The sequence below is a fragment of the Lonchura striata genome, chromosome 1 (genome assembly GCF_050655825.1).
Source record: "Lonchura striata isolate lonStrDom1 chromosome 1, ASM5065582v1, whole genome shotgun sequence".
In the NCBI taxonomy this organism is placed as follows: domain Eukaryota; kingdom Metazoa; phylum Chordata; class Aves; order Passeriformes; family Estrildidae; genus Lonchura; species Lonchura striata.
The window spans coordinates 45608805-45620931 of NC_140703.1; the positions used below are offsets into that span (position 1 = coordinate 45608805).

Genomic DNA, 12127 nt, shown 5'->3' on the forward strand with positions numbered 1-12127 from the left:
TCTGATCTGAAGAGCAGCAATACAAAGAAATTACAGCTGCACAGCATATGGCAGGGAACCTGAAAGCCAGTTTCAGAAATGCGGACCCACAAACTGGTGGGCACCAAAAGTGCTGGCAGGGCTCATCCTGTCAATCCAGGAGTGCAGGGCCTGGATTGAAGTCCTGGGGACAGGGGGTCCCTGTGAGGGCATCCCCTTCTCCTCTCAATCTGCCCAGCACTGATGGCTCACGAGGGACACGTGCGGAGAACGTGCCAGAAGAGTGAAAGCAGGAGAGCCATTCTTGTGCTCCCATTCAGCTAAAAACTGAAGCAGCTCCAGGCACCTCAGTGTACTGTCAAGGAGACGAGTATTTATATCATGTCACAGATGGCCTTGCTCATCGCTGCAGGCTGAAAATGGCTGTGCTCAGGATGTACCTGTCGGGAGCTTCCAGCCCCTGTCTGGGCAGGAAATGGTGGGGGGACACCAACCCGCCCTGCAAGCACCACTCACTGCTGGGTTATCAGCTCCCTCCCATGCCAGCACCTTCACCTTAGGGGATGGGCTCGACATGATTTCAAACACTCCACCACACGAGTTCACATCAGCCCTCTTAATTTAATTTCTTATCCCACATGACTCCACTAACATTCACTGAACTTCTGTGTAGTACCGTTGTGTTAGCCATGTGTGAAGCCATAAGAGATCAATTCCAAATGGTTAATTGTGACAATATGTTTATTTTTTATTGTTGCAATAAACAATTGCTCCCATAGAGAGGTATAGAATGAGTTTCCTTAGAGAGGTCAAACAGCAAACATTGTGACCTTGTTATTTTGGGAAAATGTCCAAAATTTGGAAAAGCTGACTGGATGCTAGTGAAGGTCTCTGGTTAAACACGTACGCACACAAAAAAAAAAAAAAATTTAGAATGAAATGTGAAAAGCAACTTAATGTTTGTATAAGAAGTAGAACAACAGGGCCCTTTAACATCTGGGTAGTACCATACCATAAGAAAAAAGCCAATAACAAGCAATTAACTGCATGGGAAAACAGGAAACATGGCTTTGGAAATCATGTTTAGAGCTTGGTGTCCATGTTCTTCAGATGGGGAATTCTTTTTTTTTTTTTTTGTTCAGTCCCTAGAACAATGGGATCCTGTAAATGCTGTGGCCTCTAAGGAACAGCTGGTGACATACCAAATTAACAAAATTTTGCTGAGATATTGAGGCACAAGGCTGTGCTTCTGTAAAGGTGCACATACAGATCTGCAGGAAGTGCTATCACCCAGACCTCACAGGCCTTGTATCAGAAATTTAGGATAGTATTATATATTCCAATAATTCAAATCCAAGTAAATTCAAACACACAAATTAATCTTTAAATAAACTGAATAAGCGCTAAATACCCTGAAAGCCAGGACAGGTGGGTTTTTTTATTTTACTTCTACGTGTCTAGTTAGGGAAAGATCATGATTTGCGACTGACTTTCATTTGAACACAGATCTGGTGTCAAGACTAAATGAAAACTATTTTCTCATTCTGTCTTTCTCACTGCCAGTCTGAAAAAAATATATGATTTATGCATTGAAATGAAAATAAACATCTTTTGAAGAGAGGCTGGAACAGCCTCTGTTCATTGCAAAGCCTTTGAACTTTTTGTTTTTTCAATGCAATAAGAAATCTGAACAGCTTCAACACTGCAGTAGGGCTGTCTGGGTTGCATGCCTACAGCTGCCATTGAAGGTAACCAAAAAAGTAACCAAAGGTAGCTGAAAAGTGTCAGTTATTTCAGTCAGATTTATTAAAAAAAAAAAAAAAGATAAATAGCTCTAAGTGTAATGCGATTCTACTATGAACTGAATAGAGGCGTGTGGCAGAGAAACAGAGAAATCTCTAAGTCAGTTACTGGCAAATTTTAAGCAGGTTCATACTACCAGTCATTGATCTACCTGCCTAATATCCAACTTCCAAACAAGTGCTGGCAAACTGGAAAGAATTCCAAAACAAGTGACATGAGCTCTGGGAAAATAATACAGCATGCAGTTCCCAAGGCCCAGTCTACTTTTTTTATCCATAAAAGACTTTTATGGATAATGACATGACATAAACTGTATTGCTATGTCCCTCCTCCCAAAATCTATGTAAGCAAGTCAGCCACAGCCTATGAATCTGTGCAACTTCTTTTTTTTTAAAAAAAGGAATATCTAGCAAGATGCATCATATGCTGAGCTTTTTTTAACTATTCACAAAGAAAAAATTTGAAAGTGTTTATGAAATGGGTGAGACAGAAAAAAATACCTCTTCAGATAAACTGATGTCCTCAAATTAATTCCCATGCCTGCAGCAAAGCAGCTCCCCTGCACCTCACCAGCACCTTTTTGCATCTCATTCACACCTTACTTTTAAAGATACACATTTTTTCCTAACTGCTGGCATGCAAAGGATGTCCTTTGCTGCTACCCCCTTCCACCTGCTTTTCTGGTGTTAGCACTGCCTAATCTAAAATCCTGCCTACAGCAAGCCCCACTCCTGCCACTTTTCCTAAGAGCAAGCCACAAGCATATGAAACCTGTCATGTTAAGAGAATATTTTGTGTGTTTAACTTAAGTAGGGGAAAAGGATTTGAAAGCTTCCATCCCCCACCTAAGCCTTCTTCCTCTTCAGAGTGATTTACAGCAGATCCATGAAGAGCAGAAGGCAGTCAAAAGGCTGTGAGCGTCCTGGGAGAGGGGAAGGTTTCTGAGAGGGACAAGTGTGTTCTGCCTGAAGTATCATGAAACCAGACTCTTTCAAAGGAGAAACAAGTGTGTCATAAGGTAGCTCAGAGCCAACACTTCCATTCCTTTTCACACCTCATTTCCTTCTTGTACTTAAGGGATAGGGTGACACTGAGGACAGATTCTAAAACATAAACTGCCTTTTGGTTTTGAGAAGGTTGAATTAGATCAACTAATACAAAACGAAAAGCACCAGTTTGTTTCTCTTGGGGGAATATATTATTTCCAAAGGAAAATGCACCACACACATGCATTTTGGTGCCAAAGAGGAGCTGGAAATACTTCTGCTGTAAGAAGTAGCTATATTTTGAATTATCATAGAATCATAGAACCATAGAACGGTTTGGGTTGGAAGGGACCTTAAAGATCATCCAGTTCAACCTAGGGCAGCAGTATTTCCAAGGCACAGTCACACAGACTTTCAAGCCTTTAAGCAGGTTTTAATGTTAGCATTAAGTACAAGTATTTTGGTGCATAAAACCCAGAACCTTACTTCATACAAAAAAAAAAAACTTTCCTGTAATTCAAGGATAAGCTTTGAGACAAATTTTATCCATCCACTGGAGAACTCCACACTAAAGACATGTTCTCAGTTTTCTCCGCTGAATGCACTGAACTCAACACAGGACTCACTGGTTAAGGTAGCTCTCTCGTAAAACATGGATGAAAGAGGCAGTGTAGGAGAACAAGTGTCTATTTGAATGACTGGAACACAATAAAACTGGCTTAAGTGATACTCAGTACCACTTACAGCTCTGGTTTCCTTGAATGCAGGGTGAGAGGTAAGAAAAAATCTATAGGAAAGCAGCATTCCAAAACAGGGAAATAAGATACAGTAAGGTAGCACTGAGAACCCTGCAGTGAGAAACTTTCAGAATAAATACTTCAAGCTAGGCCCTAGTAAATGGCTTACTATTTATTATATATTTATATAAGCTATTCTTATCATAATATAGCTGGAGTGAAATTAAGGATAAGATATAGGTATTTTGTAAAATTCCTCACCCTTTTATTCAAGCTGTACTATTCAACCCCACTATGCAGAATTTTCTGAATGGAAATGTCAAGATTTGCTACAACTTCACAGGCAAAGCTTATAAATAATCTAGGAAAATATTCACTTGGCTGGGGAATATCACTTAGCCCCTGTTTGCAAGCATAAGTGGGCTTTCCAGAGTACACAGGACTTGAGCTGCTTTTCTCTGAGCAAAAATCCTCTCCCACCACACACATATAAGCACATCCACTTCCAAATCAATATGCTTACCTTATCTTTACTTTCAGAATCAGAATCCTCAAGTTTGGTCCGAATGACAAAAGGTGTAGATAACCTCAGGAGAACTCGTTCAAATGTGGCACTGATTTTAGGAGAGACTATGTCAAAGCACTCTTGGAATTTCAGCGTTTTATGAGTGTCACATCTGAGCTGCTTCCTAAGACCTTCTCCAAGCTGGAGAACCAGCATGTTTGGATCAAACATCAGGTGAAAGGGGAAAGCTCTGCAGAAGGTGCTGATGCTAATCCTTAGGTCTAAGGGGGAGTGGGAAGTTCCTGGTGGAAGTGTTTTTGTGGTATTTGCATTTTCATGTTCTTTGATAAGGAAAGTCAAACAACTGCAGTTACCTGGGTTTGTCCCCTCTGAACACAACTTATCATTTGTGACCTGTTCTACTTCTACTTCCAAGCGGTAAATCTTCTTTGCTGCTGCTTTTATCATTCCTGTCATTGCAAATCCCACAATCTGATGTGGGTGAAAATAATGAAGCATGAGATTGCCTTCAGGGAGTTCTTTGCATAGGAAAGAAGGAGATTCCAGGGTGGCCTGTCTTCCAAATGAAGTTCTAATATGCTCCAGCAAAGCATCAAAGCCATTGAAGAAGTCTTGAAGGGTCCCACCTACAGCTCGAAGAACTCTTTCATTCTCATCAAAGCAGATATTGAAGAATTCCTCCCCAAATTTTTCTTGCATTTCCTCAAACTTCAGACCTATAGGACAATGAGACACTGATGTCAACAACATTGTTACTGTGTAACATTTTTCCCTTTTCCCTCTATTTGCCCAGGATTTTTCCAAAACAGCGAGAGCAACATTTTCACTAGAGACCTATCCATAGGTTTCTGTGGTGGTTGGGAATAGAATAACCATAGGAGCCATTTTTTTTAAATCCTTACTGTTTCAGCTTGCTCTCCCAGCCAGTTATTAGTGGGCCTGTTTCCTTTTCCTCACCGGCAGCCAGCCTCCATTACAACTTCCCAGTTACAGCATTAATCAGGTATTTGTATTGTTTTAAGATGTAACAGAATAAAAGGAAGTATATATCAGCTGTTGGTGAATTACAAATATCCACAGTTTTCAAAGGAAATTAATCTGGGAATTAACAATATAGTTTCTTCACTACATTGAAATCATACAGAATTACCTGTCAGTCAACTAGTGAAGCACCTTAAAATTTCTCTTGAATTTGAACAGAAATGAAGGGCAGTTATTTCTTTCCTGAGACCACAACAGGCCCTTTATTTTAATGTGTATTCAGCATGCTTTATAACACTGGTAATATCCCAGCAGATCACTGAACTTCTCATTGTTTAGACTGCTTTTAGGCTTTCAATTTATGAAGAACAGAGTGGTTAGTGACTTTTATACCTGAGGTAAAACAGGGGACAGAAGTCATGTTGTTTGCAGACAATAACCTTTTATAATCTCAAGGCAGTGTCTGAACTGCCTGTGTACACAGGCATAGTTAACACAAATCAATAATCACAAGGAATTTCAGTGTTCCCCAGCTTTACAGTCTGCAATGATATATGATTAATAGCAAATTAAAATGCATAAAATTACATATATAAATATGACAACATAAGTACATGACAAAGCATATTTTATAAAAGAAGTAATAGCTATAATTTGGGAAAGTTCATTCAAATGCTATTACTCATAAAGAAATTTGGACACTAAACTAGGTTATTACAAAAATATTCCCAGGATCTTTTATGACCACAGATGGTCATCTCTGCAGCTAAGCCAAAAGAAAGTACCTCTGGTACAAAATGCCCCCTAATATCCTGACTCAGAAGAATGTGTGCCAATTCCTGACTCATTACCATTACGCCTGCATACCATGGTATTGTAATATCCTACCAAAAAATACTCACTATGACCTAAAAAGAATTAAATTCTAACCCATACCAATAATGTCATAACTTGATATTAATAGCAAATAGCTAAGAAATCATCATATTCATATGTATACACAAACAGATACTCATACTTTTAAATCTCTTTGTTCTGTATAGTGAAGTGTGAGCAATTTTAGAAGTCTGTGTGTAAAAGTGAGCAGTCTAGCAGGGTCACCCAAGGCTTTAGGATTGTAGAGAGGACCAGGACAGCATCAGAAACCCCTGGGTTATTCATAAAAATGGCCAAATACATCCCACAAAGCCACCCAAAAGACAGCTCAGGTGAACTGCCTTTCAAATGTATTATACATTATACATTATACAGTGGAGCAGCTGCTCTGGCGCCACTGACTGCAAATGAGGTTTGCAGAACTGATCACTCCTGGACTTTGCTGCTGCATATACAAACCTCATCTCATTACCACTGCTGGGAACTCAATATCAGTATTTGGCCTGAAGTTTTGCTAATTGTCTTAGATTGGTCTTGTTGTCTACTGTGCAGAACTGGCTGTTCAGTCTGGATGCAACATACTGACCTGAAGCCAAATGAATTATTACCATTAAATTCAGGTAAATGACCTGGCTCAAGGACATGCCACTAATTTTAAAAACATTTAAGTTTTGAATTGAGTTGCACACAGTACCAGCAGAAAATCAGATCAGCTCTAATAGAAAAATGGATATGACCAAGCTCAACCAAACTGCTGGTCTATGTTAGTCATGAATTTTCTGCACAAGAACAGACACTACGATATACTAAGAAAATTAAACTAAGTCAAGCAACCTTCAGAACCAAAAATCATAATATTCCTATAAACAAAGTTTCTTCCTTAGCCTTACCAACAAGACAATAATTTTTGCATGAAGCATGATATTTATCTTTGAATTAAAAATATTTATTTAATAAATTCCCTGTTACACAAACACACAGAGAGACTACATTTTTCTGTATTTCTCTGCAAAGCTATTGGCTTCAATAGTGATGTCTTTGTGTAAAGTTACACATTATATTTGATATGTATTTTTACTGAATTATTCCTGCTTCTCTTGCTGAAAAAAATGAACAGATGCTCACCTAGCACTAATTCTGTACATACTTCAGTATAACCTCTTCAATTGCTAACATATAAATGATCCTAATCTTTTGCAAAACTTCTGTAGATTTTCTCGCTACCCATATTTCTACACATACCTGTTCTGGTTTAATCCCAGCTGGCAAGTAAACACTACACAGCCACTTGCTCAGTCCCCTACCTCGGTGGAATGGGGAGGAGAATCAGATGTAAAACTTGTAGGTTGAGATAAGAACAGTTTAATAATTGAAACAAAAGGAAAATTTAATAATATTAGTAATAGTAATAATGATGATAAAAGAAAAAAAAAATAAAAACCCACATGGTAAGACAAGTGATGCCCAATGCAATTGCTCACCACCAATGCCAGTCCCTTTCCTCATCCAGGTCACTTCCCCAGTTTCTAAACTGGGTGTGATATTCCAGTGGTGTGGAATGTCCCTTTGGCCACTTTGGGTCTCAGTTGCTCTCCCTCCCAGCTTCCTTGTGCCCCTCCTCATTGGCAGAGCATGAGACACAGAAAATGTCCTTGGCTTAGGATAAACACTACTTAGCAACAACCAAAACATCAGTACGTTATCAACATCATTCTCATACTGAATCCAAAACACAGCAAAGTACCAGCTACTGGGGAGAAATTAACTCTATCCCAGATAAATCCAGGACAATACTCCCAGACTGGGAGATAGTTTAATTACAAGTAGAAAAGCCTGCATGCTAAAAAAAAGAATCCCATAACACATTGTCTCTATAGTGCATACTTCATTTAGAGGTTTCCACAGGCTAGTTGTTATCTTTATATATTACATTCAATATGATTTCCAATTTCAACATGTATGGTACTTCCTGTTTTTACCTTTTATGTTGAGAAAATACAAACAAAATCAAAATAATCTCCTTACAACCTTCAGATTATGCATCAACATAAAAAGTCCAATCTTTTCAAACTCATCTCACATTCAATTGCTGGACAATTGTTTTTCTGTTTGATTTTGCAGTGGGATAATTCAAATTGAGTATGGCATTGAAAATATGATTCAACTTCTGTTCATCAAAACTGACAATTTGCTATTCCATTCTTAAAAGCCAGCATCTCCATTCCTTCTTTTTCGCTGTGGACCTCTAAGCAAAATCTTCATCCAGCTTCCCAGGAAAAAAGAAATATATTTGATATCCGTATGAGGGCCCAGCACTTCCAAATGCAGAGGCCACTGCACTCCCGTATCACCTCATGTATGACCCCAGCATGGCTTCCTAACGAGCACTGCCTTGCAATTCATGCAGAGGAAAAGGCCTTCCTTGGTTTCACCAAGACACTCCACTAAATGGTAGCAATACAAAATAAACCAAAAATCATCCCAACACTCTCTGCTGCTCCCCAACTGAAGTAACTCGTTATTTTGAGCTTCTGCTCTTTACAATCCTTATACTAATATAGGCAATGAGGTCCTAAACATGCATAAGTCTCAATTTGTTTTCATCCTGGAGAGGAATCTACTGTGATCCTAGTACTTAAATTGATGTCAGGAGGACAAATCATGTCTTAACTGTAATTTTTTTTTCTTAGTAGTTTCTTTTCGCTGCTTTTCCTTACAAAGTCACTTTTATTCTAGTCCATATTGGAGAGAAATTAAATATGCACATTGTAAATTGAGGCAAAGCAACACAGAATGGAAATATTGCTACAGACCTCCACTAAAAAGCACTTTTGGATCTGTGAAAAATTATTATTCTTTCAAAATGTGTCTCAAAGACATGAAGAGAAGAGATCCTATATTTGCTATCCAGATCCAAAATTACCAAAGTCTTTAAGCACAGGTTCAAAGTACAAATTAAGTATTTCACTGAACTGGAGCAGAAATAGATTACTTCGTCCTGTAATAACATCCTAGCAAAAGGTTTTCACTTTCTTTTCAGCAGTTACTGTAAACTAAAAATACACTAGAAAATGTCAAGGAATTAATACAATATTTTTAAGTATTTTGTACATTATGAAGTGTAGAAATTAGGTAAGAATGTTCCCAAAAGGAAAATTGCAAATCATAAGCTCTTGTGAAGCAATGAGAAGATAAAAAATCTGATGTGATTAAAAAATATGATGTGATGTGATGTGATAAAAAAATCAAGGTAATTCATTAACTGGTACAGCATGCAGAAGCAGTTACATGACATCCAGTACTTACATTATTTACTTTTTTTCCTAAAAGTAAATAATGAAGACAATGGCAGCATAGTGGCCAGCATCTGACTCATTTGGCATTGAAAAATACATTTTTTTTCTGAGATACCATTCAGAATCTGTAAATATCAAACCTTAAGGGGCTGGAACAATTAAATATGCAATTCCAGACCTCATACTGTGAACAGAAGCAGAATTTGCCACCTTCAGTTATAGCAAGTGTCTCTTAAATGCTTTTGGATTATCGAATTTTTGGCATCAGTAACATCTTTTCCTTAAACAGACCTGTGGACAGAAAGACAGGTGGCAGTTCAGAATTCCAAAGAATTATTTCAGATGGTAAGGAAAGCAATGTTTAGTCTCTGAATAAAAAAGGTTTTCTTGTGTACAGATTAATGCTGAAGGTATAGTAGATGAATCATTTGGCTTGAAAGTGAGCTTAGTACCAGTATCTAATTACTGTATAAATGACTTAGATTTTACTTCATTATGATTGTGAATTTCTATCATCCTTGGAATCGAGATAGCATTTTTATATTACCTTTTTTGTGGTTTTTATATAAATACAGTAGCATCATTTTATGCCTTTACATATGGTTGTGACACAACTGAAAAATCTATACAACACTTCTCTTAGAGTGACATGCAGGACCTGCATGTCTTTCAAGATTTCACAGAATATAAATGCGAACAACTACTATAAAAATAATTCCTGAAACTTTTTCACCTATAATATTTCTTTTATCCACTTTTAATGAGGTGGTTTCTTTCCCTGTCCTCTGCCCAGTGATAGACACACCATTGTAATTACTTCCTCTTGGTGAGGAGCTGATCACCAGTTCTCAACATAAATATAAAATATTCTGCTCAAAACTGTTGATATGGGAAGCTCACATGAGATATTAAGAACAGGCAGAAGAAGGGGTTTTTGCCCCCATATAGTGCTCTCAGAAGCAGCGAATTCTGCAAGCAAAGCCAAGCTACAAGTAGCAATCATGATTTTATGTCCCCCACCACAAGCTGGGAGGCTCACTTCTTACATTTGCTCAGGGTTCATTACATGAAAACTACAGTCATTACATTGGTAGTTCCTAGACATTAGGCAGACCAGGTCTGTTTCATGGTAAACCTAGAGACTAAATGGTAATAAGGATTTTTTTCATTTGTTTTTTTCTTTCTATAAAATAAATATATGTGTCTTTAAATTAATATGGGGAGCAGAACTGCACTTCCTGGAATGAATAAAATTGTAATGAAATCCAAAAACTCTTCCCATGAAATGCAAAATCTTCTCTCATAACTCCTCACATGTATAAAGGGCTCAACTCATCTGACTAAATATAGAAATCTAATGCTCCTTGAGTCTTCATAAGGCATCCAAGACATCTACAAAAGAACCAACAGTTACTGTATCTGCCAAGATGAAGGACCTAAGGGAGACCTACACATTTCTGAAGGTTTGACAGAGGCCACAAGATACCTCACAGCACCTCAGATAATGACAAACACCTACATTTAGTCAATGAATCATGGCAAGAATATGTTCTTTATAAATAGACCTCCACAAGATGCTATTGTATATCATAATTCCAAACCCCTCATTATCTGCTGGAAGTTCATCTGCTTTCTAGCAATAAATAGCTCTGATTTGAGAAGAGTGGGATGTCTAAGGCCATTTGGTATAAACATTTGTCCTTTTCTAATTGAGATGTACTCATCTCAGTTTTGAAATCACATGAACTACATGCTTTTTGTTTAGATTACTTTTGTGTTGCCAGTGCACTGTAACATCTGCTAAATAACAGGAGCCCTGTGTGTATAGCTTAGACCCCACAGGATAAAGTATTATTAGAATCCATTAGTATTGCCAGTCCTCTGGGCCATGTAACATTTCCTTTTACGCCATTTGTAAACCAACAACTTTAATTATAAATCAGGCCGTGTATCCTAAATTAGTTGCATCCTAATGACTAGCCGCGGTTCTCAGTGCAAAGGGAAGTGATAAAAATTTATATACTTTTAATATCTAAGCATTTACAGTTCTCAGACACCTCCCAAGCACTCAATCTACCAAACTTTTGTTTTCCTTTTGCAAACACTACACTTGGTCTAATCTCATGGTAGGCTAAGATCTGTCCTGGCACCAGCTTTTCAATTATTTCCTGCCTCTTCAAATATACTATTTCTCAGCAGTTATTTAATAGTTACCAGGATGATTCCAAATATATTCCTCTCTAACAACAGAGGATCATAGAAGCATAGAATATTCTGAGTTGGACGGGACCCACAAGGATCATCAAAATTCAATTCCTGGCCCTGCACAAGACATCCCCAGGAATCACACCATATACCTGAGAACATAGTCCTAGTACTTCTTGAATTCTGTCAGGTTTCATGCTGCAACCACTGCCCAAGTGCTCAGCAGTGGAGCAATAAAAATTGAACAGCCTTCAGCTCAGTAAGGCTCTCAGCCACCCTCTGGGTGAATAAACTTTTCCTAATGTCCAGCTTCATGCCATTGCCTCATATAAGAGCTAAGATTTTCTCAGCTTCATAAAGGAAACACGGATCTTTAACTTTGACAAATGTACAGAGAACAAATGACTTTTATAGAATTATGCCCTTTGTACTAAATGAAGGATCAACCCTGCAAGATATTTTTAGGCATGAAGTGATTTGCCCTATATAAAGCAGCCTGCAGCACGTTCTCTTTGGTAGTGACAAGCAAATGTCACCCAGAGCAAGAACTCTCTAAAACCTTACACTAACAATGGATGCCACCTCCTCCTTGGTGACTTGGGGAAGCAGAATCCAGAAACACAATTTATCTCCCTGACAGGACAGGGCTCTGGGCCAGGATTCCATACAGCTTATCACCAGGGTATTAGGGAATCCCTAGGGAATTGCCACTGCTCCATATCATCCTCCAAACAGAAG

At 38.2% G+C, this 12127-nt stretch overlaps 1 protein-coding gene across 2 annotated transcripts in view; it reads right to left on the minus strand.

Annotated features, from left to right (window-relative positions):
* The window catches only part of GUCY1A2 (guanylate cyclase 1 soluble subunit alpha 2), a 150286-nt gene that overhangs the window by 119081 nt on the left and 19078 nt on the right, over positions 1-12127 (minus strand). For both annotated transcript variants that reach the window (XM_021529359.3, XM_085593422.1), the window contains exon 4: positions 4029-4747. In XM_021529359.3, the coding sequence (XP_021385034.1) occupies positions 4029-4747 (719 nt within the window). The remainder of the gene's footprint in view (positions 1-4028; positions 4748-12127) is intronic.